Source organism: Rana temporaria, chromosome 13 (assembly GCF_905171775.1).
Source record: "Rana temporaria chromosome 13, aRanTem1.1, whole genome shotgun sequence".
Classification (NCBI taxonomy): domain Eukaryota; kingdom Metazoa; phylum Chordata; class Amphibia; order Anura; family Ranidae; genus Rana; species Rana temporaria.
In genome coordinates, this window is record NC_053501.1 from 105,805,289 (window position 1) to 105,832,848 (window position 27,560).

General features: G+C 46.4%; 1 protein-coding gene across 7 annotated transcripts in view; it reads left to right on the top strand.

Annotated features, from left to right (window-relative positions):
• Positions 1 to 27,560, top strand: part of LOC120920528 (death-associated protein kinase 2-like) — a 66,477-nt gene that overhangs the window by 25,684 nt on the left and 13,233 nt on the right. For all 7 annotated transcript variants that reach the window (XM_040332661.1, XM_040332659.1, XM_040332660.1 and 4 more), the window contains 5 exons: positions 6,988 to 7,209; positions 16,380 to 16,518; positions 19,841 to 19,970; positions 24,032 to 24,080; positions 26,985 to 27,011. In XM_040332661.1, the coding sequence (XP_040188595.1) occupies positions 6,988 to 7,209; positions 16,380 to 16,518; positions 19,841 to 19,970; positions 24,032 to 24,080; positions 26,985 to 27,011 (567 nt within the window). The remainder of the gene's footprint in view (positions 1 to 6,987; positions 7,210 to 16,379; positions 16,519 to 19,840; positions 19,971 to 24,031; positions 24,081 to 26,984; positions 27,012 to 27,560) is intronic.

Sequence of the window (27,560 nt, forward strand, 5' to 3'; positions counted from 1 at the left end):
CCTAGTGAGCATTAGATCCTGAATATGTCACTTTTTTTTGCATGCTGTTCGTTGTTCGGCTTCAATATTATGTTATATGTGTAAGATTGAAATGTTTCCTGCTGATTGGTTGAGGGCATCCAGCGCAGAGTACATCACCGCCATCTTTCAGCTGATCTGTTACAGTCTGTCCTATAAACAAGAAATGTTTATCACTACTTCTACCCTCCCATGCTGATCTCCAGAGATTCTTCAAATCTCATCCCATCCTCTGGAGTCTTCCAATTCCTCCTGCTCTCTAGCTCTCCGCTCACCTCCTCCCATGCTTGCCTCCAAGACTTCACCAGAGCCTCTTCCGTCCTATGGATCCTTTCAAGGCTTCCTTCTCTCTTGCTTCATTATCACCTCCTCCCATGCTTGCCTCCTAGACTTCACCAGAGCCTCCTCCGTCCTCTGGATCCTTTCAAGGCTTCCTTCTCTCTAGCAGTGCCGGGACAAGGTCATCAAGTGCCTAGGGCAAAGATGCCAAACTGCGCCCCCCTTTCCCTTAGGGTTAAGGTCAGGGTGCCCCCCCCCATCCCTGCAATAAACCATTGCGCCAGGGGCAGCCTTCCCTTTTGCCCACCCCTTGTCCCAGCCCTGCTCTCTAGCTCCATCATCACCTCCTCCCCTGCTTGCCTCCAAAAAGTATTCAGATCTTCTCCCATTGTCTGGAGTCTCCCAATTCCTCCTGCTCTCTAGCTCTCCGCTCAACTCCTCCCGTGCTTGCCTCCAAAAAAAAAAAAATTGTAATATATATATATATTTTTTTCTGAAGTTAGAAGCTGATTGCTTTTAATGCACAGCTGCACCAGATTTTTAGTAAATCAACTCCAAAATGTCAACTTGACTTTGTAGTGAAAGTAAAGACCAGCCCTTCGCTTTATTAACGTGTGATGGCATTCATCCATAGCAATGGTCTCCAAACTGCGGCCCGGGGGCCAAATGCAGCCCTTTGCTTGCCTTAATCTGGCCCTTGGGACATTGGGCCAAATCCTCAAAAGGGATACGCAGGCGGAACTGCTGTTCAGCCTGCGTTTCCCTGTGCCTATCTTTGGAACTGATCCTCAGAAGCAGTTTTCCAAAGATAGGCAGAAGATCCGACATCTGTAAGAGACTTACACTGCCGGATCTTAGGATGCAGTACCGCATCCGCCACTGGGGGGATTTCGCATTGAAATGCCGCTTTGCGTATGCAAATGAGGACTTACGGAGATCCACAAAGCTTTTCAGCTTTGTTTTTTCTCCGTAAGTTTACGTTTGCATACGTAAAATTAGGGCTGCTTTTACAAGGTGTAAACTGTTTACACCTTGTAAAAACAGACCTTTTTTTCGATCGCCGCGATTTTTTTTAAATTTAGAATTTTATTTTTCGGCGCGTAACTTTTTTTTTACCCGACGCAACTTTATTGTCCCGTCGCAATCCACAAAGCCCGGCGTAACGTAATTTCGCGCGCTGCCCGTCGGGAAAATGACGTCACGAGCATGCGCAGTACGGCCGGCGCGGGAGCGCGCCTCATTTAAATTGACATCGCCCCCTGCAGAAGAGGACCGCCTTGCGCCGGAGACATTTAAGTTACACGGCCGAAAATTTCTAGGTAAGTGCTTTGTGGTTTGGGCACTTAGGTAGAAATTTTCCGCCAGTGTAACTTAAATGGTAAAAGTTAAGTTACGCCGCCTGGCTGAGGATTTGGCCCATTATTCCTCCCACTAACACCAACAATAGGGCATTCATTCATGTACGGACATCAGCAATGGGCACTATTCTTTCCACTGACACCAATGATAAGGGCACTATTTTTCCATTGACACCAATGATGGAGCGCCATTCCTTCCACTGACACCAGTGATTGGAAAACGATTCCTCCCACTGACACCAACGATGGAGCACTATTCCTCCCACTGACACCAATGATGGGGCACTATTCCTCCCACTGACACCAATGATGGGGCACTATTCCTCCCACTGACACCAATGAAGGGGCACTATTATCCTCACTGACACCAATGATGGGGCACTATTATCCCCACTGACACCAATGACGGGGCACTATTATCCTCACTGACACCAATGAAGGGGCACTATTATCCTCACTGACACCAATGACGGGGGGCACTATTATCCTCACTGACACCAATGATGGAGCACTATTCCTCCCACTGACACCAATGAAGGGGCACTATTCCTCCCACTGACACCAATGATGGGGCACTGATCACTCCCCTAATATCAAAGATGGGGCATTGTTTACTCCCACTGATGCTGTCACATTTCCTACTTCCACTGGCCACAGTCCAGCCCGCCTAAAGTCTGAAGCACAGCAAACTGGCCCTTTGTTTAGAAAGTTCAGAGACCCCCGATCTATAGTATAGCTTACACAGGGCCGAGGACTAGGGATGATTAGGATGACATTTATTTTGATGTAAAATGACCAATATCCCTGACGGCCAAATTTGGTCAAAGTGGAATTTTTTTATTCAAATTATTGAGCAGCTTACTTTTTGTTGGAGGGGGAAAAGTGCTACTTTATTTATTTATTTTTCTTTGTTATGTATTTTCTATTTTTCTTTTCTTTTCTCTCTTTACTACATAATATTTAGTATAAAGTAAACAGAAAAGAGAAAAAAAAAAGAAAAAGAAAAACACATTACTACATAATATTTAGTAAAAACAAATGTGTGTTTTTTGTTTTATCGCTTTACCTTTTCCTTTTCCTTACCCATTTTGTATCTTTTGGTTGTTGATTGTGTAGTCATTTTAATTTTATTTTTACTTCCTTTTCTTGCTGTGAAAAATGAGGCTCAAAAAGGAACATTTTTTTTTGGCACGGGAACTGATCCAGGATAGTTGGCAGGAGCTCTCATAACCCTCAGGAGCTATTTAGAGCCTGTTGGACTATAAAAAATAAAAACAATAAAAATAAAATAAACTTGATTTTGCTTATACCCTGTTGACCCCAAACAGACCCCAAACGGAAATCTGATTTTCGCTAAAGTTTCATTTTTTACAACGTTAACCACTTAAGGACCGCCTCCTGCAGATATACGTCAGCAGAATGGCACGGCTGGACACAAACACGTACCTGTACGTCCTCTTTAAGCGCCCGCGACCCGGTCCGAAGCTCCATGACCGTGGCCGAGGGACCCGATCACCGCTGGAGTCCCGCGATCGGTCCCTGGAGCTGAAGAACGGGGAGAGCTGTATGTAAACACAGCTTCCCCGTTCTTCACTGTGGCGCTGTCATTGATCGTGTGTTCCTTAATATAGGGAAACACGATCAATGACGTCACACGTCCAGCCCCGCCCCCCTACAGTTAGAAACACAGATGAGGTCACACTTAACCCCTTCAGCGCCCCCTAGTGGTTAACTCCCAAACTGCAATTGCCATTTTCACAGTAAACAATGCATTTTTATAGCAATGGTCCCAAAAATGTGTCAAAATTGTCCGATGTGTCCGCAATAATGTCGCCGTCACAAAAAAATATCGCTGATCGCCGCCACTAGTAGTAAAAAAGAATATTTTTTATAAAAATGCAATAAAACTATCTCCTATTTTGTAAACGCTATACATTTTGCGCAAACCAATCGATAAATGCTTATTGCAATTTTTTTTTACCAAAAATAGGTAGAAGAATACGTATCGGCCTAAACTGAGGAAAAACATTTGTTTTTTTTATATATTTTTGGGGGATATTTATTAAAATATTGAATTTTTTTCAAAATTGTCGCTCTATTTTTGTTTATAGCGCAAAAAAAAAACAAAAAACGCAGAGGTGATCAAATACCACCAAAAGAAAGCTCTATTTGTGGGAAAAAAAGGAAGCCAATTTTGTTTGGGAGCCAAGTCGCACGACCGCGCAATTGTCAGTTAAAGCGACGCAGTGCCGAATCGCAAAAACTGGCCGGGTCCTTTACCTGCCTAAAGGTCCCGGTATTAAGTGGTTAAAAACGTCGTGAAAAATTAGAGCATGTTCAAAATTTTTAATGCCCATTTTTTACATCATGAAAAATGCTCTGGAGCCTACACGCAATGGGGTAGATTCACGTAGATCGGCGTTTCTTTGTCCGGGCGTAAAGTATCCTATTTACGTTACGCCTCCGCAACTTTTACAGGCAAGTGCCGTATTCTTAAAAGAAAGTTGCGGCAGCGTAGCGTAAATAGGCCAGCGTAAGCCCGCCTAATTCAAATAGTGAAGAGGTGGGCGTGTGTTATGTAAATTAGGCTTGACCCGACGTGATTGACGTTTTTCCCGAACGGCGCATGCGCCGTCCGTGGAATTTCCCAGTGTGCATTGCTCCAAAGTACGCCGCAAGGACGTCATTGGTTTTGACGTGAACGTAAATGACGTCCAGCCCCATTCACGGACGAATTACGCAAACGATGTAAAAAATTCAAAATTCGACGCGGGAACGACGGCCATACTTAACATTGGTACGCCGCATTTACGCCACCATATAGCAGGGGTAACTATACGCCGGGAAAAGCCTAACGTAAACGGCGTAAATGTACTGCGTCGGCCGGGCTTACGTTCGTGAATTTGCGTATCTTGCTGATTTACATATTTTGACAAGTAAATCAGCATACACGCCCCTAGTGGTCAGCGGAAAAATGCAGTTACGATCCGACGGCGTAAGAGACTTACGCCGGTCGGATCTAAAATAAATCTATGTGTAACTTATTCTATGACTCAGGCGCATAGATACGACCGGCCGGACTCAGAGATACGACGGCGTATCTGGAGATACGCCGTCGTATCTTGTCTGTGAATCTACTCCAATATGTTTTTAATGACATTAAAAAAAAAAACGTCATTTTTTACAACCCGAAGAACGGGGTCGTGTGTACGCGGCATAAGAGTGAAATGTTTCCTGCTGATTGGTTGAGGGCATCCAGCGCAGAGTACACATCCAGAGTACATCACCGCCATCTCTCAGCTGATCTGTTACAGTCTGTCCTATAAACAGGAAATGTTTATCACTACTTCTACCCTCCGCCATGTAGTTTATCACCCATCATGTATATCAACCGTCTCCCATCCTTCCTGTGTAGGGAAACACAGACCTGGCACAAGTGGTGATAATAGTTTGTGAGGCTGATAAGTGACCTACACGGAACTGTCCTTTACATCAGATCACCTCATATGTGTCTGTCCACCGTCTTTTTAATACATTTCTCCACGAAAGTAATCACATTCTGTGCTAGTCTTGTGCTTCAGCCACCCCTACCAGATAGAATAGCCTAGTCCTTCACCACACTTTTACAGTGGCTTGATAAAGTTTTCATACCCCCTGACATTTTCCACATCTTGTCATGTTACAACCAAAAACGTAAATGTATTTTATTGGCGTTTTATGTGATTGACCAACACAAAGTGGCTCATAATTGTGGAAGAAAAATGATAAATGGTTTTCCATTTTTTTTTTTTACAAATAAATATGTGAAAAGTGTAGGGTGGGGGGGGTACATTTGTGTTCAGCCCCCTTTACTCTGATACCCCTAACTAAAATTTAGTGGAACCAATTGCCTTCAGAAGTCACCTAATTAGTAAATAGAGTCCACCTGTGTGTAAAGTACAGCTGTTCTGTGAAGCCCTCAGAGGTTTGTTTGAGAACCTTAGTGAACAAGCAGCATCATGAAGGCCAAGGAACACACCAGACAGGTCAGGGATAAAGTTGTGGAGAAGTATAAAGCAGGGTTAGGTTATTAAAAAATATCCCAAGCTTTGAACATCTCACGGAGCACTGTTCAATCCATCATCGGAAAATGCAAAGAGTATGGCACAACTGCAAACCTACCAAGACATGGCCGTCCACATAAACTGACCGGCCGGGCGAGGAGAGCATTCAGAGAAGCAGCTAAGAGGCCCATGGTAACTCCGGAGGAGCTGCAGAGATCCACAGCTCAGGTGGAAGAATCTGTCCACAGCAGGTCCGGACTGGCCATAGGGCATACTGGGCATATGCCGGTGGGCCGCAGGTCACGTCTCTGTAATATAGGGGGGATCTGTATGGGCTGTATTGTAGAGGGGGTCTGTAATGTAGGGGGGTCTGTATTGTAGAGGGGTCTGTACTGTTGGGAGGGGGTCTGTACTGTTGGGAGGGGGTCTGTATTGGAGGGAGGGGGTCTGTACTGTAGGGAGGTCTGTGTAACATGCAGGGGGTCCAGAACTGTTAGGGGGGTGTCTGTGGGGGGCTGTGTAATGTAAAGGGGTCCAGAGGTGCGGTGCTATGTAACGTAAAGGGGTCCAGAGGTGCAGGGTGCTGTGTAATGTAAAGGGGTTCAGAGGTACAAGGTGCTGGAACCGCACATCCCATCATTAACTGCCGCCGCGAAGCGCCGCCACCTGCACATTACTCGCAAACCGAGTCACGATTTTTTAAATACAGTGCTCGTATTGCGAAATGCTTGTTAACCGCGTTACTCGCAATCCAAGGTTCCACTGTACCAGGTGCGGACAGCTATCAAGTGTCTAAAGGCTCATGTACGAAGAGAGATTGAGGTGGAAAAAGGGACAAAAATGCCTCCCATAGCGTAGTAAATTAAAAAGCTAGGGTATTTATTAGAAATAAATGGTCTCTTACACCTTCTCACTTCGCGACCGGTGTGCCCCCATGTCAGTCTCTGGCCATGCCCTACACGTTACGTCACAACACGTGACTTCATCAGGGGAACCGGATTGGCTGTTGAGAGAGGATATTTATATGGAATAGACAGGAAGTGGTGTGTCAGCCATTTTCTTGTAGTCAGTATCAACAAACAGAATACAAATGTATTCAGCTGTGAGTTGGTATTTCTGTTTTTGTTTCTGAGGATGGCGGTGCCTTTTTGAGAAATGTACAATGTACCTACCCTTTAGCACCCAATGATAAGTTCACTACAATAAACTGATTTTATTCTCAGCAACCAATGACCACATTTTCTATTTCTTATGAAAAAGATTTCCCATTCTTTTCTCTCTGTCTGCAGTGGTCACTTCGGCGAGGTGAGGAAATGCAAAGAGAAGAGTACGGGGTGTCTGTACGCAGGAAAGTTTATAAAGACCCGCAAATGTAAAGGGAGCCGCCTGGGTCAGGAACGCGATCAGATAGAGCGAGAAGTCTTCATCCTCCAGCAACTCGAGCACCCCAATTGCATGAAGCTGTATGATGTCTTCGCCAGCAAGGCCGAGATGGTGCTCATCCTGGAACTGTAAGTAATGGTTGCTGTCCTACACCTGTTGCTTGTTTTTCCCTCTTAACCACTTAAGACCCGGACCATTATGCAGGTAAAGGAACTGGCCCCTTTTTGCGATTTGGGACTGCGCTGCTTTAACTGACAATTGTGCGGTCGTACGACGTGGCTCCCAAACAAAATTGGCGTCCATTTTCCCCCACAAATAGAGCTTTATTTTGGTGGTATTTGATCACCTCTGCGTTTTTTTTGCGCTTTAAACAAAAATAGAGCGACAATTTAAAAAAATGCAATATTTTTTACTTTTTCCTAGAATAAATATCCCCAAAAACTATATAAAAAAAAACATTTTTTTTCCTCAGTTTAGGCCGATACGTATTCTTCTACCTATTTTCTGTAAAAAAAAAAATGCAATAAGCGTTGATTGCTTTGCGCAAAAGTTATAGCGTTTACAAAATAGGGGATAGTTTTATGGCATTTTTATTAATAATTATTTTTTTTTTACTAGTAATGGCGGCGATCAGCGATTTTTTTCGTGACTGCGACATTATGGCGGACACTTTTGACACATTTTTGGGACCATTGTCATTTTCATAGCGAAAAGTGCTATAAAAATGCACTGATTACTGTGAAAATTACAATGGCAGTGAAGGGGTTAACCACTAGGGGGCGCTAAAGGGGTTAAGTGTGCCCTGATTTGTGTTTCTTACTGTTGGGGGGCGTGGCTGGATGTGCAAAGTCACTGATCGTTGTTCCCTATAACGGGGAACAGACGATCAGTGACAAGTCACAGTGAAGAACGGGGAAGGTTTGTTTACACTCACCTCTCCCCGTTCTTCAGCTCCTGTGACCCGATCGCGGGACACCGGTGGCGATCGGGTCCGCGGGGTCCCTGGGCACGGTCACGAGCGTGCAGCCGGCGGCGCGCAACTCACGGCTGGGCACTTAAAGGGCAATGTACCTGTACGTGCCTGTGCCCAGCCGTGCTATTCTGCCGACGTATATCGGCGTTAGGCGGTCTTTAAGTGGTTAAAACTCACACAAGTTAGACGCTATAACTTTTGTGCAAACCAATCAATATACGTTTATTGGATTTTTTTTTTTACCCAAAATATGTAGCAGAATACATATTGGTCTAAATTTATGAAGAAATTTGATTTTTTTTTTATTTATTTATTTTATTGGATATGTTTTATAGCAGAAAGTAAAAAATATATATCTTTTTATGTTTATAGCGCAAAAAATAAGCCCATAGTTTGTAGACGCTATAACATTTATAGACACTATGGCCTGGATTCACAAACCATTTACGCCGACGTATCTCGAGATACGCCGCGTAAGTGTAAATATGCGCCGTCGTATCTATGCGCCGGACTCTGAAACCAAGATACGCCTGAAAATAGGCTTCATCCGACCGACGTAACTTTCCTACGCCGGCGTATCTTGGGCGCATATTTACGCTGGACGTAGGTGGCGTTCCCATTGATTTCCTATTCACATATGCAAATGAGGGAGATACGCCGATTCACGAATGTACGTCCGTCCGACGTAGTGCACGTAAAGTCCTACGTCCGGCGTAAAGTTATGCCCCATAAAGCAGGTGTAATTCGGCAGCATCCATGCAAATGGCTGCACCAGGGAACACAGCCGTCGTATTTTACGTAGTTAACGTTGGACGTGAATATGACTAGGCGTAGGCAGTGATCCGTCGTATCTTGGGGAGTAGTTCCGACGTGATTCTGAGCATGCGCACTGGGATACGTCCACGGGACGGCGCATGCGCCGTTCGTTTTAAGTACTTGTATGGAACTCGGCCCATCATTTGCATGGGGTCACGCTTTATTAGCATGGCTCACGCCCACTTCCACCTACGGCGGCTTACCCCGAGGGAACCCAGTGCAGTTTGGGAGGCAAGTACTTTGTGAATTCGGTGCTTGCCTCTCTGCGCTACGTCGGCGTAGCGTATATTGGATACGCTACGCTGGCATAAATATGCGCCAATGTATGTGAATCCGGGCCTTTAACTTTTGTGCAAACCAATAAATATCCACTTTTTGGATTTTCTTTTTTTACCAAAAATATGTAGCCGAATACATATTGGTCTTTTTTATGAAGAAATTCGATTTTTGAAAATGTAGTTCCAAAACATCTGGGGTGCCAAGGTTCGCCATCACTGGCCTAGGGTGTCAAAAATCCTTACACCAGCCCTGCTGAAGTAATTAAATCATTTGCAATAGGGAGTGAAAGGAGTGTGTCTGTGTCCCGACTGACTGACTTGAATGAATGAAACCAAGCAAACATTTATTGATGGGCACAAGTAGGCTGCATTGATGGGCGCTGGTGAGGCTGCATTTGATGGGGGCTGGTGAGGCTGCATTGATGGGTGCTGTTGAGGCTGCATTTGATGGGGGCTGGTGAGGCTGCATTTGATGGGGGCTGGTGAGGCTACATTTGATGGGTGCTGGTGAGGCTGTATTTGATGGGCGTTGGTGAGGCTGCATTTGATGGGCGCTTCATTAAAAAGGTGGAGTATAAATGGGTAGGACAAAGGGGGTGGAGCCAGGGGGCGGCAAAATGAGGTTTCGCCTAGGGTGTCTGTGTCCCGACTGACTCACTTGAATGAATGGAACCAAGCAAATATTTATTGATAGGCACAAGTAAGCTGCATTGATGGGCGCTGGTGAAGCTGTATTGATGGGTGCTGTTAAAGCTGCATTTGATGGGTGCTGGTGAGGCTGCATTTGATGGGTGCTGGTGAGGCTGCATTTGATGGGTGCTGGTGAGGCTGCATTTGATGGGTGCTGGTGAGGCTGCATTTGATGGGTGCTGGTGAGGCTGCATTTGATGGACGCTGGTGAGGCTGCATTTGATGGGTGCTGGTGGGCTGCATTTGATGGGTGCTTCATTAAAAAGGTGGGGTATACATGGGTAGGACAAAGGGGGTGGAGCCAGGGGGCGGCAAAATTAGGTTTCCCTAGGCCTAGGGTGTCAAAAATCCTTGTACCAGCCCTGCTGAAGTGATTAAATCATTTGCAATAGGGTGTGATAGGAAGGAAAGGGTTAAGGGGGTGAAAACATTACCACACTCTGATAAGATCGTTTATATCATGCTAGTCTCTTTTGCATGTAAAAAAAAAAAAGACTATAAATTCCCTTTAAAGGGTTGCGGATGCTTTTGGCCATGCTGTGTATTGGCCCTGGAAATTTCCTGGAATACAGAGCAGTAACATCCTCTCCTCTATATAACATCGCTCGTATTTTTATCTCTGCCTTTGCTCTGAATCTTCTAAGCTCCTCTCTTCATCATCTTGGACTCTTGCCCTCCGCTTTGTTACTGAAACGCGCCGAACGCTTGATCTGTGCCTGCAACAAAAAAAAAAAGTTCAATTTGTTGCCCCCCGGCTGTTCCAGAAACCATTATAAAGCCATCCATAATCATAACATTTCTTTTTACTGCTGTACATAAAAAATCTCCTGTGTCAGTTATCTAAAAAATGGAGGATTCACAGAGTCCCTGGCGTGATTTGTAACATTTTATGTCGCACTGTATTTGCGCGGCATCCTTGTTGAAAAGAATACAGTAACAAAAAAAACAGTAAAATTTATCCAATTGTTTTGTATAATGTGAAAGATGATGTTACTCCGAGTAAATACATACCTAACATGTCATACTTTAACCACTTAACGCCCGCCGCACGACTATTTACGTCCGCAAAATGGCACGGACAGGCAGAAGGGCGTATATATATACGTCCTTGCCTTCTAGCGGGTGGGGGGTCCGATCGAGACCCCCCCCCCCCCCCCCGCTGCGTGTGGCGGGCGGATTCCCGGCGGGGAGCGATCCGGGACGACGGCGCGGCTATTCGTTTATAGCCGCTCCGTCGCGATCACTCCCCGGAGCTGAAGGACGGGGAGAGCCGTATGTAAACACGGCTTCCCCGTGCTTCACTGTGGAGGCGTATCGATCAAGTGATCCTTTTATAGGGAGACTCGATCGATGATGTCAGTCCTACAGCCACACCCCCCTACAGTTGTAAACACACACTAGGTGAACCCTAACTCCTACAGCGCCCCCTGTGGTTAACTCCCAAACTGCAACTGTCATTTTCACAATAAACAATGCAATTTAAATGCTTTTTGCTGTGAAAATGACAATGGTCCCAAAAATTTGTCAAAATTGTCCGAAGTGTCCGCCATAATGTCGCAGTCACGAAAAAAATCGCCGACAGTAGTAAAAAAAAAAAATTAATAAAAATGCAAAAAAACTATCCCCTATTTTGTAAACGCTATACATTTTGCGCAAACCAATCGATAAACACTTATTGCGATTTTTTTTTTTACCAAAAATAGGTAGAAGAATACGTATCGGCCTAAACTGAGGAAAAAAAATGTTTTTGGGGGGTATTTATTATAGCAAAAAGTAAAAAATATTGAATTTTTTTAAAAATTGACGCTCTATTTTTGTTTATAGCACAAAAAATAAAAACCGCAGAGGTGATTAAATACCACCAAAAGAAAGCTCTATTTGTGGGGAAAAAAGGACGCCAATTTTGTTTGGGAGCCACGTCGCACGACCGCGCAATTGTCTGTTAAAGCAAAGCAGTGCCGAATTGTAAAAACGCCTTTGGGCATTTAGCAGCATATTGGTCCGGGGCTTAAGTGGTTAAAATTGCACACGCTCGTGGAATGGCAACAAACTACAGTACCTAAAAAATCTCCATAGCCGATGCTTTAAGTATTAACCGCTTGCCGAACAGCAGCCGTCATTATACTGAGGCAGGTCGGCACAATCCCGCGAGCCATCGTAGCTATACATCGGCTCCTTTAACCACTTGCCGCCCGCCATATGGAAGAATGACGGTGGCAAAGTGGTTGTGATATCCTGACCGGACGTGATCAGGATATTACAGCCGGCACGCGCCCTTGGGGACGAGCAGCGCGCCGATCGGAGGTGGCTGTGCATCAGTCTGACACACAGCAACTCTGATCGTGGTATGAAGCCTCTGACAGAGGCTTCTTACCACGTGATCAGCTGTGACCAATCGCAGCTGATCATCGCGTAAACCAGGAAGTGCCGGTAAACTGCTTTCCTCGGTTCACGCTGACAGGGAGAGCCGATTGGTGCCTCTCCCTGTCATTCTGTGCTGATAATCGGCACATTGATTATCAGCACAGCCCCATCAAAAGGTGCCAATCAGTGCCCAACACCTGCCAGCCTGTCCCCTAATAAATGCCTGACAGTGCCCAAAAAAGTGCCAATCAGTGCTCTATCAGTAATGCCTGTCAGTGCCCCATCAAAGTGCCAATCAGTGCCACTCAGTAATGCTTGTCAGTAGCTCCTCATCAATGCTGTCTATCAAGTGCCACCTATCAGTGTCACCTATCAGTGCCAATCAGTGCTGCCAATCAGTGCTGCCTATCAGTGCCCATCAGTTTTTTTTCTTTAAATTGACAGTCTTTTTTTGTTTATAGCGTGAAAAATAAAAAACGCAGAGGTGATCAAATCCCACCAAAAAAAAGCTCTATTTGTGGGAAGAAAATCATAACAATTTTGTTTGGGTACAGTGTAGTATGACTGCGCAATTGTCATTCAAAATGCGACAGCGCTGAAAGCTCTGTATATATACCAATGTCTCTCTAATCTGTGCATTGTTTTCTACCTTGTATTGTTGCGGCCCTTGTGGGTTTCTGTTCTGTTCTGATATAAATAAAAAGATAAAAAAAAAATTGTCCTGGGCAGGAAGGGGGGAAAGTGCCCGCTATGGAAGTGGTTAAACTTTGAACAGTCCACTCAATATGTATCCAATCAGGTCCCTGGTCTACACAGTTAAAGATTTAAAAAATTGTTTGTAATGTGCATGGTCAGCTTTTAACTTTTACACATCGGCTCGAATTTCGGTTCTTTTTACGCAGGGCTCCAGATGTTTGATGTAACTTTATTCGTCCCGTGATTAGCGTCCGGGGATTTGTGTTAAAACCGCATTGGCTGATGTTGTATAAGAAGGGAGAAGTGGGACACAGACGTGTTTACGAGTCTTCAGTCTTATAAAATCCCAGCTGTTCATCTTCAACCTCCCTCACGGAGCAAGCTGGCCGAGCTATAATCCGGCCAGGCTCTGAGGTAGATGTAGGCCGGAGCCCGGAGGCCTGATTCTGTACACAGCTGCTTGTGTTTTTTTAGGGCCCATTAATCGTTGTTGGGTAAGAGAGGGGACGGACAATGTTTTCATTCCGGAGATGGAAATGGTTATTCACAGGCTTTATTTTATATCTCCTAATCCTGGAGAACGCGCTTTGTTTACATCGGTGAGGGATGATGCGTCCCTCGGTGTTTATTGTTTGTTCGCAGATGGACGGAACATTCTGGAGACATAGAAATATTCATGACTGGAAGTGACCGCTTTTCTTGAGGGGCCAGCTTTTCTGTTTAGCCGATTCCGACGGTATAGCTCCCCTATTTTTAGCGGCGCTATACCGCCACCACACCTCCGCTGCCCGGTGTGAAAGGGGCCTATCTGTGTAGACCAGGGACCTGATTGGATACATATTGAGTGGACTGTTCAAAGTTTAACCACTGTTCAAAGTTTACCCGAATACCACCACAATTCCGCGGCAATTCCGACGGTATAGCGCCGCTAAAAATAGCGCCGCTATACCGTCAGCTCACCTCCCGCCCCAGTGTGAAAGGGGCCTCAAGGCCAGGTTGCCGTGTAGAGGGAATGCCCTTGTGTTTACCCCTCTGTGGTGGGGAAGGGGTGGAGAGAAATACTATGGATGGGCACTTGGACAACCCCTCTAATGCCTTGTACACACGATCGGAATTTCCGATGAAAAAAGTTAGACGGAATTTTTTCATTGGATATTCCGACCGTTTGTGGGCCCCATCAGACTTTTTTCCATCAGAGTTTAGAAATAGAACATGTTTTATTTTTTTCTGATGGAAAAAAATACGATCGGAAATTCCGATCGTCTGTGTGTAACTCCGACAGAGAAAAAAACACGCATGCTCAGAAACAAGTCAATGCATGCTCTGAAGCATCGAACTTCATTTTTCTCGGCTCGTCGTAGTGTTTTACATCACCGCGTTCTGGATGGTCGGAATTTGGTCTGACAGTGTGTATGCAAGACAGCTTGAACGGAATTCCGACGGAAAATTTCATCGGACTTTAACCCATCGGAAATTCCAATCGTGTGTACAGGGCATAAATCTGCGGGGGGCTGCCGATATCACATCCAGGGTGACAGCACTCAGCAGTTGTCTCGGGTGCCTTTGCATGTCTACACCAGTGTTTCTCAACTTCAGTCCTCAAGGTGCCCCAACGGGTCATGTTTTCAGGCTTTCCATTATTTTGCACAGACGATTTGATCAGTTTTACTGCCTTAGTACTTACCACGGCCGTTTCATCTGAGGGAAATCCTGAAAACATGACCTGTTGGGAGGCCTTGAGGACTGGAGTTGGGAAACACTGGTCAATGGAGGCTTTTACAGGTGCATAACATGATTTTATTACCATGCACATTAGCAAGGTGCATTGGAGTGCCATTAAAGGGGTGGTTCACCCTGAAAACTACATTTTCTTATTCCACTGCCCCCCCACATTACAATCCGATTAAGGCTCTTATTATTTTTTTCATGCTGTACATTCCTTAGTACAGCATATTCACCCGTGCATCCGGGTTGCGAGTCCCGCGGGAGTGGGCGTTCCTCACATGCCGGTGATTGACGTCTTGCCCAAAAACGAGCCCCCCCCCGTCGCGTAAGCCGCGTCACGGTTGGCGAAAGGAGCCGAAAGGCGAGTCGGCGCTATACTGCGCATGCGCATTGCCGTTCGGCTCCTTTCGCCAATCGTGACGCGCCATACGCGAAGGGGGGGAGCTTGTTTTTGGGCAAAATGTCAATCACACACATGTGAGGAACGCCCACTCCCGCGGGACTCGCAACCCGGATGCACGGGTGAATATGCTGTACTAAGGTATGTACAGCAGGAAAAAAATAATAAGAGCCTTAATCGGATTGTAATGTGGGGGGGCAGTGGAATAAGAAAATGTAGTTTTTAGGGTGAACCACCGCTTTAAGAATTATTAGCACCACTGCACATGCGGATGCGCATTTTTTTGTGTGCTGCAGGAACGCACACAATTTTGCACGCATTCTTGCGCTGCACATTGGTGAAACTCACCCTAGGGTGGAATTCCATTTCAATTTTTTCTTTTCCTTTTCAGGAAAGAAAAGCCCTTTTTTTTGCTATTTGTGTCCCCATTGTATAGATCTCCTTTCACTTCCTGTCCTGTGACACAGAAAGAAATGAGTGTCTAAAAAAAAAAAAAAAAAAAAGCAGTTTTACTGGAGAATTTAACACCATCTCCTGTTTTTCATTTTCCTTGTCCTGGAAATATTGGCACCTAGTGAGGGGGAACTCCCCAGTGGGGACAAAGACAGAAATAAAGATCTAACAGAGATTTTTATTCTTCTATAACCTATACAAAATATTTATATTATAAATTTTACTGCAGAACTTTTTTTTTGCTTTTTTTTTTATCCATTATGAAAGAATTTAAAGCGGGAGTTCACCCATTTAAAAAAAAAAAAAAAATCTCCCCTTAGCTTCCTGCTCGTTCGGTCTAGGGGAATCGGCTATTTATATTAAAATATGTGCAGTACTTACCCGTTTTCGAGCTGCATCTTCTTCCGTCGCTTCCGGGTATGGGTCTTCGGGAGCCGGCGTTCCTTCTTGAGTGACAGCCTTCCGAGAGGCTTCCGACGGTCGCATCCATCGCGTCACTCGTAGCCGAAAGAAGCCGAACGTCGGTGCGGCTCTATACTGCGCCTGCGCACCGACGTTCGGCTTCTTTCGGAAAATCGTGACGCGATGGATGCGACCGTCGGAAGCCTCTCGGAAACCTGTCAATCAAGAAGGAACGCCCATTCCCGAAGCCCATACCCGGAAGCGACGGAGAGGATGCGTCTCGTAAACGGGTAAGTACTGCACATATTTTAAAATAAATAGCCGATTCCCCTAGTAATAACGAGCAGGAATCTAAGGGGGAAAAGTGCCCTCTAAGGGTGAACCCCCGCTTTAAGGCTTAAAGATATGCATATTTGGCAGACAGCCACACAGCGCCCCCTTCTGGTTGGAAGTAGAAATCCCATCTGACCCTACTGTTCTCTCTTTTTTTTTTTTTTTCAGGATAAGAGGGGGTGAGCTATTTGACTTCATAGCAGAGAAAGAGGCCCTGTCAGAAGAAGATGCCATAGAATTCATGGAGCAGATCCTGAAAGGCGTGGCGTATATGCATACTAGACGTATTGCACACTTTGACCTCAAGGTAACGTTTCTCTAGAGTTTTGCTGCCATCTACTGGTCACACTGGGAACTCCACTGTATCATGCATTAAAGCAGGGGTCTCAAACTGGTGGCCCTCCAGCTGTTGCGGACAGGGCAGCCATCACAAATTTTGGGGGCCCCTTACACAGCTTTATTTTTTTAATTTTAATATTTAATAAGCGGGGGGTGAGGCCCTGGGGACCAGGGGTCCCTTACAGGTGTAATGCAAAAGAAAAGGGAGAGGGCTGGCTGGGCCTGTAAGGGACCATTGGGCCCCTTACAGGTGTAATGCAAAAAAAACAAAAAACGGGAGGGGGCCAGCCAGGCCTGTAGGGGCCCTGGGGACCATCGGGCCCCTTACAGGTTTAATGCAAAAAAAAATGGGAGGGGGCCGGCTGGGCCTTTAAGGGGCCCTGAGGACCATTGGGCCCCCTACAGGTGTAATGCAAAAAATAAATAAATACCGTATTTATCGGCGTATACCATGCACTATTTTGCCCTGAAAATCGGGGCAAAATCGTGGGTGAGCGGTATACGCCGATACCCGCTTTCCCGCCACGAGTTTGAATACTGCGCCGGCATATACCGAGCGCAGTACACTCGTGTATCTTCGGGCAGTCTCGGCACCTCTCGCGCTGACGTCCTAAGCGTACAGGACGTCAGCGCGAGAGTTGCTGAGTCTGCACGACGATACACGAGTGTACTGCGCTCGGTATATGTCGGCCCAGTATTCAAACTCGGCGCGGGAAACGAGCGGGGAGGACGTGAGGACGCCGCAGAAGGACGCCGGACCCGACGAAGAGGACACCCGAAGCCGCAGACGGATGCCGGACCCGACGAAGAGGACACCCGAAGCCGCAGAAGGACGCCGGACCCGACGAGGCCGCCCCGCAAGACACCAAAACTGTAAGTACAAAAAAATCTTTTTTTCCACAGGATTCGGGGCAACTTTAGGGGTGCGCGGTATACGCGGGAGCGTGTTATACCGCGATAAATACGGTAAATAAAAACCGGGAGGGGGGCCTGTAAGGGGCCCTGGGGACCATCGGGCCCCATACAGGTGTAATGCAAAAAAAATAAAAATGGAGGAGGGACAGCCTGGGGACCATTGGGACCCTTACAAAAAAAATTAAAATAAAAAAAAAATGGGAGGGGGGCCAGCCGGGCCTGTAAGGGGCCCTGGGGACCATCGGGCCCCTTACAGGTGTAATGCAAAAAATAAATAAATAAACAAATGGGAGGGGGGCCAGCCGGGCCTGTTAGGGGCCCTGGGGACCATCGGGCCCCTTACAGGTGTATGGCAAAAAAAACGGGAGGGGGGCTAGCCTGGGGACCATCGGGCCCCTTACAGGTGTAATGCCTGTACCCCCCTGATGGCGGCCCTGGTTACGGAACTACAAGTCCCATAATGTCTCTGCCTATGGGAGTCATGATTTTTACTGTCAGCATTGCAATGTCTCATGGGAATTGTAGTTCTACAACAGCTGGAGGGCTGCCAGTTTGAGACCTCCTGATTTAAAAAGTCCCCGTCTCCAACCCAAAAACTTGTAGATAAAACGCACAGGGAAGGGGCGCAGGGAAGTAGCAGCCAGGGAAGGGGCGGAGAGAAATACTATGGATGGGCACTTGGGTGACCCCTCTAAGTCTGCGGGGGGGCTGCCGATATCACATCAGGGGTGACAGCAGCACCCAGCAAGGACTGCTGATAGGGCAGTATAGCCAGCCCTCTTGTTCTGGGCCCCATCATTTCAAAAGGGGGGCCCCAGGCACCTGCTGAGCAGGAGGGCCAGCTGTACTCTTATTGCAGATACCAGTCCTCTTCTTTGTTTCCCTGCAACACTGCCAGCTGTACTACAGAAGGATTGGTTCTAGCACATGCACCCCTTCCATCTGCTGTCCGGGCCCCCCTTAGCACCCCTTACCCTTGGAGCATTGCAGGCTTCCCTCCTCCCCTGCCGGAAGCTGCTGCGGGCACACAGGGGGATGTTTCAGGATGTAGAGTGGGTGAAGGGGCCGGTAAATATATCATTTATTGACATCTTCCTTTCCTGAAGGAATACAGTGAGTGATCGGTAACAATCACTCCGGTGTCCATTCATCACTGAAGCATAGTAAACTGTTTGGGGCCTGTAAATAATTTATGACCCCTTCCTTTCCTGAATATATACAGTAAATGATTGGTACCAATCACTCCTGTGTCTATTCATCACTGAAGCATAGTAAAATGTGTTTTGGGCCGGTAAATATATAATTTATTGACCCCTTCTTGAAGGAATACAGTGAGTGATCGGTAACAATCACTTCTGTGTCAAGTGCGCTCGAAATTGGGTTAACATGCACGCACTTTGATTACGCGGTCTCTAAAACAGAGAGGCGAAGGACTAACGGGGCTGGTTGAGCGGGCTAGATCCTCTCACTCCCTTATAGGGAGTCCCTCTGCCCCACTGGGCTTCAAAGCGGAGCAGGTAGGGCGGGCTGTGTGGGAGGACCCCCTCACCCACCATTCCCACCCGGGGCATGGAGAAAGGTGGCAGATTGCCTCTGGGGGACCTGCCTACTCCCAACTCCTGCAGTCCGGCTCCTCTCTCGAGTACACGCACAAAATACACTTAAAAAAAAGAATAAAAAAAAAAAAAAACAATCACTCCTGTGCCCATTCATCACCTTTTGTGAATCCTTGAATCAGCTGCCTAAAAACCCCACTGGGGAATTTTCCCATATCATTAATTTATTGACCCCTTCCTTTTCTGAAGGAATACAGCGAGTGATCGGCACCAATCACTCCTGTGCCCATTCATCACGGAAGCATAGTAAACTGAGTTTGCTGTGCTTCAGTTTGTGAATGAGCAGGAAGCTTCAGAGCGCTTCCTATTCTTTCATCTTTGCAAAGTAAGGCACTAATACATTACGTCCTTAGTCCCTTCCTGCCAGGGGGAGGAATCACGGGGCCCGATACAACCTACCTAACAGCAGCCCTGCACCCAGCAGTAGTCTTTTGGATGTCTACACCAGTGTTTCTCAACTCCAGTCCTCAAGGCATGTTTTCAGGCTCTCCATTATTTTTCATTATATTTGATCAGTTTCACTGCCTTAGTACTTACCACGGCCGTTTCATCTGAGGGAAATCCCGAAAACATGACCTGTTGGGGGCGCCTTGAGGACTGGAGTTACTGGGCTACACAATGGAGGCTTTTACAGGTGCATAACATGAATATAATACAGTAGATGCATATATATAATCTAATATAATCTGTATGGTCTGGTGACAGGGCCTCTTCCCAAGCTGCTTCTTCATTAACATGTCGTGTTTTCCTCCTGTAAAGCCTGAGAACATTATGCTGCTAGAGAAGGACGTGCCGCACCCGAGGATCAAGATCATTGACTTTGGCCTGGCCCAGAAAATGGAAGATGGGACGGTTTATAAGAGCCTGTGTGGGACGCCGCAGTACATCGGTAAGGTGGATTTTCTACTAAGTCCATCGTTTGAGCTATTATTATTATTATTGTGTCATTTCTTTGGTCATTTCTGATGAATTTTACACATTTTTATACATTAGCATCAGAGACTTTCCATATTTTTAGCAAAATCCTGCTATGGAAATTCACCCAAAAGGTAGGTTTCATTTATAGGTGGCTGATCTGCTGCTGAACCCATGCTATAGGCCAGTGATGGAGAGCCTTGGCACCCCAGGTGTTTTGGAACTACATTTCCCATGATGCTCATCTACACTACAGAGTGCAAGAGCATCATGGGAAATGTAGTTCCAAAACATCTGGGGTGCCAAGGTTCGCCACCACTACTATAGGCTTTCACGTCTCTCATCTTGATGCTTGTGCTGTGTTCTCTATGATAAAACAGAAGTGAAAAGTATAGTAAAGCCAGTCATATAAGAATATAATCTCAGCAGGGACCAGCCAAATTTTGATTAGTCTATGGGCAGGCTGGTCGTACTGAATTTGATCCATCAATTGACTTCAGTACAACCAGCCTGTTGGATATTTTGTATGTGATCATGGCCGGCGGCTATAGCCGATAGCAGTAATCATTGCAGCATAACACAATTTGCGCTGCAGGAGGCAATCCCCCCATCAACACTGACTGTGTTGATGGGGGAGTCCAGCAATTTTTTTTTCTTCCAAACGTGGTGCTGGGACCTTGGTTCAGGTGGGAGGAGCTGGGACCTCTGTCGAGGTGGGAGGAATTGGGACCTCTGTTGAGGTTGTCGAAGCTGAGACTTCTGTCGATGTGGGAAGACCTGAGACCTCTGTCGTGGTGGGAGGAGTTGGGACCTCTGTTGAGGTTGGAGAAGCAGAGACCTCTGTCGTGGTGGGAGGGGCTGAGACTTCTGCCTAGGTTGGAGGAACGGAGACCTCTGCCTAGTTTGGAGGAGCTGAGACCTCTGCCTAGGTTGGAGGAGCTGAGACCTCTGCCTAGGTTGGAGGAGCTGAGACCTCTGCCTAGGTTGGAGGAGCTGAGACCTCTGCCTAGGTTGGAGGAGCTGAGACCTCTGCCTAGGTTGGAGGAGCTGAGACCTCTGCCTAGTTTGGAGGAGCTGAGACTTCTGCCTAGGTTGGAGGAGCTGAGACTTCTGCCTAGGTTGGAGGAGCTGAGACCTCTGCCTAGGTTGGAGGAGCTGAGACCTCTGCCTAGGTTGGAGGAGCTGAGACCTCTGCCTAGGTTGGAGGAGCCGAGACCTCTGCCTAGGTTTCAGGAGCCGAGACCTCTGCCTAGGTTGGAGGTGCTGAGACCTTTGTCGGGGTGGAAGCAGTTGTGACCTCTGTCAAGTTGGGAGGAGCTGAGAGCTTGGCCAAGGTTGGGGGAGCTGAGACCTCTGCCTAGGTTGGAGGAGCCGAGACCTCTGCCTAGGTTGGAGGGGCGGAGACCTCTGCCTAGGTTGGAGGAGCCGAGACCTCTGCCTAGGTTGGAGGAGCCGAGACCTCTGCCTAGGTTGGAGGAGCCGAGACCTCTGCCTAGGTTGGAGGTGCCGAGACCTCTGCCTAGGTTGGAGGTGCCGAGACCTCTGCCTAGGTTGGAGGTGCCGAGACCTCTGCCTAGGTTGGAGGTGCCGAGACCTCTGCCTAGGTTGGAGGTGCCGAGACCTCTGCCTAGGTTGGAGGTGCCGAGACCTCTGCCTAGGTTGGAGGTGCCGAGACCTCTGCCTAGGTTGGAGGTGCTGAAACCTTTGTCGGGGTGGAAGGAGTTGTGACCTCTATTAAGTTGGGAGGAGCTGAGACTTATTTTGAAGTGGGAGGAGCTGAGACCTCTGCCGAGGTTGGGGAAGCTGAGACCTCTGCCGAGGTTGGGGGGACTGAGACCTCTAGCTAGGTTGGAGGTGCTGAGACCGTTGTTGGGGTGGAAGGAGTTGGGACCTCTGTCAAGTTGGGAGGAGCTGAGACCTCTGCCGAGGTTGGCGGTGCTGAGACCTCTGCCGAGGTTGGCGGTGCTGAGACCTTTGTCAGGGTGGAAGGAATTGGGACCTCTGTTGAGTTGGGAGGAGCTGAGAGTTTTGGCAAGGAGATCTCACAGTTGAAGGGTCAGATCTTGGAAGCTGACGAGTAGAATAATATACTCTGTTGAAATGGGAGGAACTGGGACCTCTGTTGAGATGGGAGGAACTGGGACCTCTGTTGAGATGGGACCACTCTTAAGTTGGGAGGAACTGAGACTTTTGGCAAAGAGATCTCATTGCAAAAGGGTCAGAGATCTTAGAAAATGCTGAGTAACCTAACATACTCTGGTGAGGTGGGAGGAACTGGGATCTCTGTTGAGTTTGGAGGTGCTGAGACCTTGTCGAAACCTGTGTCAAAAAAAACCTGCTGAAGGGTCAGAGATCTTGGGAAGCTGTTGGGTAACTCAACATATTCATTTTAGGTAGGCTGACATATTAAAATGAATGGATGAAGATCTAGGTACAGAAGCTGCTGTTGCTAAATTGTTTTCTATAGAAAAAAGGTCCAGAACTGTCATCCTGATCTCTGGCTTTACTACTCAGTGATGGAGCAAGCATCAGAATGAATTGGCTGCATGCTTGTTCCAATCAGTGATGGAGCAAGCATCAGAATGAATTGGCTGCATGCTTGTTCCAACCAGTGACTCATTAGTTAGTGAAAGTGAAGTAAAGACAATAATGCCTTCAAGAGCAAGTTCACAGGGACTCCAAGGGGGAGATTTACTAAAACTGGAGAGTGCAAAATCTGGTGCAGCTGTGCATGGTAGCCAATCAGCTTCCAGATTTTTTGTCAAAGCTTAATTGAACAAGCTGAAATTAGAAGCTGATTGGCTACCATGCACAGCTGCACCAGATTCTGTGAGCTCTAGCGTTAGTAATCTCCCCCATGCATATTTCTGGCCCTGCATGCTGAACTCTGAATATGCTATCTGCCTGGCTGTCATGCTGACCCTCTGACTTCATTTCCCCCGAGTCACTGAAAACAGTCATTAGAGAAACATGGAAGATGCCCTTGCCGAACTCTACTTCGAACATGCTAGCTACTTGGCTGCCACGCTGACCTTGAGTCTGGATTGGACCAGACACTCTCTATTCTGCATCCATTGTTGCAGTCAGAAATTGTGGCCATATTGAAGCCAGGGGTTAGCCCATTAGCCAAGCAACTAGAATTTTCAGCAGGTCAACAATGGCAAGGCTCTTCAGGACAGGATCATTTTTAAAGATTTAGGATGATATTGAAGCCAGAGGGTCAGCCTAACAGCCAGGCAACTAGCATTTGCAACAAAAACCTGGGGAATGCCCAGGGAAAAACCAAGCCTACTTACCGACCAGCTTGCAGAAAACCAATTAACCTGTCTACAGTATGCGTTAAAAACTAGCATTTGCAGCAGGTTGACCCTGGCAAGCCTATAGCAGGTTGACCATGGCAAGCCTCTACAAGACTGGATAACTTAAAGCAGGGATCCTCAAACAACGGCCCTCCAGCTGTTGTGGAACTACACATCCCATGAGGCATTTTAACACACTGACATTCACAGACATGACTAGGCATGATGGGAATTGTAGTTCCTGAACAACTGGAGGGCCGTAGTTTGAAGACCCATGACTTAAAGCATTGCAATATAAGGTATTAAACAACATTATGTGCCCCTTCCTTTTTGCTGTCTGTGTCCCATTGGGGAGATTTTCCTTCACTTCCTGTCCTGGAGACACAACAGGAAGTCAATTGTCACTGGAACAAGTGTAACCAGAAGAAGGTTTCCCCTCTATTCTTGGTGACAGCATTATAATTTAGGATTGTCAATCACTTTCTGCCCCGAGGGGGGCAATGGTCATCAGGACATATAAAGATAGTGAATCACCCCAGCGAGGACGCAGACGGCAGGAGGTCCTACTCCTTCCTACTCCATCCAAAACTCAAAAAACTGGCTAGAGGTCCACTATGAAGAGGGAATGTTTTGTACTCTTCAACTGAATTCACCTGCATAAGTAATGACAGAAGCACACAACTGTATTTTCATGCAATTCAATTCTATGTATTAATTGGGTGACTTTATTACACAGCGCCAGAAGTTATAAACTACGAACCCCTGGGGCCACCTACAGACATGTGGTAAGTGCCTAATCATTTATTTTTTCCTAATGTTCCAAGAAAAAAGAGAATATCCAGTCAAGATGCATTTTTCTTTGCAGGAAGAGATCGAATTGGTTGATACAAGCAACTGACTTTTTCTTTAACCACTTGCCTACTGTGCACATATACCCCCTTCCTGCCATACACCCTTTCTAGCAAACTTGGCATCAAGATATGGATTTATTTGATTCCCATACATTGCAATACATGTTTTTTTTTAAACAGAAAATGACATTGCAAAACATGTTTAAGCTGGCCAACTACATCAAAGTACTCCCTCTCTGACCAGTCCCTACACTACTCTACTCTGCTCTTCTTTACTCTACTGTACTCTGCTCTACTCTACTCATACACTCTTTGCATTAAAACAGGGATTTTTTGGTTCATATAGATTGCAATACATGTTTAAGCTGACCAACTGCGTCAAAGTAATCACTCTCTGGCCAGTCCCTACACTACTCTACAGGGCCGATCCTTGGGTCACAGGCGCCTGGGTGCAGAAATATTTCTGGCGCCCCCACATGGGCATCGTCATGTTACTAACTCCTCCCTGACAGAACGGGGATCTTTTGTTTACATACACAGATTCCTGTTCTGCCTGTCTCTGGAGTGATTACGGGTGGCCGGCAGACATCTGGTCCACCGGCCCCTGCTGGTTGCCCCCCCACTAGCGAATGGGCGCGTGCCCGCACACACGCTGTGTACGTGCCCGATGCAAAATGATAGCGTTTTGTGCAGGGTGAGCTGGTCTGTAACTAGTTAAGTTGGCCAATTGCATCAAAGAAATCCCTCTTTGGCGAGTCCCTACACTACCCTACTATGCACTGCTCTACACTACTCTGCTCTACTCTGTTCTACTCTGCGCTGCTCTTCTCTACTCTACTGTACTCTGTTCTACTCTACTCATACACTCTTTGCCAACTTTGCATTAAAACAGGGATTTTTTTCACATCAAAGGAATCTCCTTCTGGCCAGTCCCTACTCTACTCGGCATAGAAAGCTCTCCCACCCATGGACACATATGTGCAGCATGTGAACATTAAAGCTCATCGCACAAATGCGTTAAATAGGTGGCAAGAGGGTAAAATAGAATTAAGCCCTAACTGAGTGATCCTTAGTAGGGATAATCTCAGGTGTCTGGAACACCTTACAGAAGACTGTGGCCCATCACAAAGTCTGCATCCTAGTCCGAATAATCCAAGAGTAGTAGCCGGCAACTCCAACTGCCGTATGAATATCTTTATTTCTTGCACAGTTGTTCCCTATTTCCATCCTAGTCCGAACCAACCAAAGTGAGCCCCCCCAGGAAACGGTGACTGTACTGGGCCAGTCATCGCCAGCCCGGGGCATTCCCCACCCTGCAGTCTCAAGTATACAAAGGAGCTTATATATGAGCGGCTATGGGGAGGGGAATGCCCTGGCCATTTATGATTGGTCCAGTACAGTGACAACTTCCCGTGGGTTCGTAATAGGATAGAACATGCCCAGGCGGCTTATCCCTAATCTTTAGTTTGCCAAAGTACTGCGTATCCTAAACAATTACCATGTTTTATTAAAGCGGAGCTCCACCCAAAAGGGGAAGTTCTGCTTGTCTGACCCTCACCCCCACCCCCCTCCACTGCCACATTTGGAATCTTTTGGGGGGGACTTGGTTTTGACAGGTACCTGCTCCCACTTCCGGCTAAGTTTGCCACGGCAAAAAGTAAGATCTGATCCTCCTTCCCCTGCAGCCTTCTGGGATACCTCACAGGTCCCAGAAGACTGTGGACCATCACAAAGCACAGCACGCTTTGCGCACGCGCAGTAGGTTTCCCTTAGGGTGGCGGCATCAGAACCCGATTACCGATTGAGGAATCATCTCGGGTGAGGACACTGCTCCCACTTCCGGCTCAGTTTGCCGTGGCAAACGGTAAGTTCTGCCCCCCCCCCCTCCCCTGCAGCCTTCTGGGACACCTCACAGGTCGCAGAAGACTGTGGCTCATCACAAAGCACAGCACTCTTTGTGCACACGCAGCAGGTTTCCCTTAGGGTGGCGGCGCCAGCACACGGCCAATTGAGGAATCGGCTCGGGTGAGGACATGAGGACACCGCTGGATGCCTGGACAGGTAAGTGCCCAAATAATTTTCATTCATAGCTGGATCTTAGTGCTGTGGATCCTCCTGCAGCCTTTTTTCAGCCACTTCATCACTCTAATAATGGCTTTTCCCAGGGTGGGTTTACTCATGGTGACAACAGTGGATCATGCCTGCGGCATCACCACTTATACTAGTATCCACTGGGAGCGTTGTGACAGGGTGACGACACAGTAATACTACTAATTGATGGACACGGCGTTGTCACCTGGATAACAGGATGTGCCTGCACAGGGGCCTTTATGGTAGGATCACTGGGGTTTACTGCAGATTATTTTATTTTTTTTAAATCTGAAATGGCAGTAAAAGAATATAAGATTTTAGTGATTGGGTTTATAACTACTATCTATTTGGATAAATTCTTGAAATGCTTATGCTTTTGCCTTTTAAAATTTTGCATTTTCTTTTTTATGAATGTAGAAATAGAATCTCATTCAGCTATTTCCCTTTATTATCAATTGAACGTGTGTCCCCTATCTGTTCCTTAATCTCTAGCACCATCTTGTGGTTATAATACATAATGCATGCAAAGTATTTCATCTTCTTCCTTCCATCAGGAACTGAACTTGTTCTGTAATGTTGTGGATGTTTTATAGTTTATCCAATGAGCTTCTTTAGTTCTGAAAAAGCGAATCCAGTTGAATGCGATTCACTTCTATCAGCTATGACCTGGATAAATAAGAATCATCACGTCTTTCATTTTTTTTTTCAGTCTTTTATAATCTTTTCCATTTTTTTTTTCTTTTTCAGGAGCATCGGTGTAATTACGTATATTCTGTAAGTATTTTTATTTTTTTCAGTACCATTTAAAGAACTATTTGTAACCAAAAGGAGGATTATTTGGCTTTATATACATTACTGTGCGCCATTTTCATTGTCACATTTTCAATTTATAAAAGGGGTGGCCTTGTGATATAGCAATGCAATGCCAATACTGCATGGGGTATATTTTTACTTTTTTTTTTTTTTTTTATCAAATGATGTGGTTAAACTACAAACTTTTTCCTGTACATATATATATATATATATATATATATATATATATATATATATATATATATATATATATATATATATATATATATATATATATATATATAATTTAATTTCCTATAATATTTGTATTATTGTGGACAAAAAAAAGAAGCAGGGTCATAGATGGAGCATTCTGGGTGGTGGCCACTTTAAGTCACTCGAGTTTGCAACAAAGTTTGCTGTATCTGCTCACCAGTTATCACAGTGCAGCAGGGAGAGGAAAGAGGAGGACCCTGATTGGCTGCATTGGCATTTGAAGTCTGTCCCTGCCCACTGGCAAGGAGGAAGTCC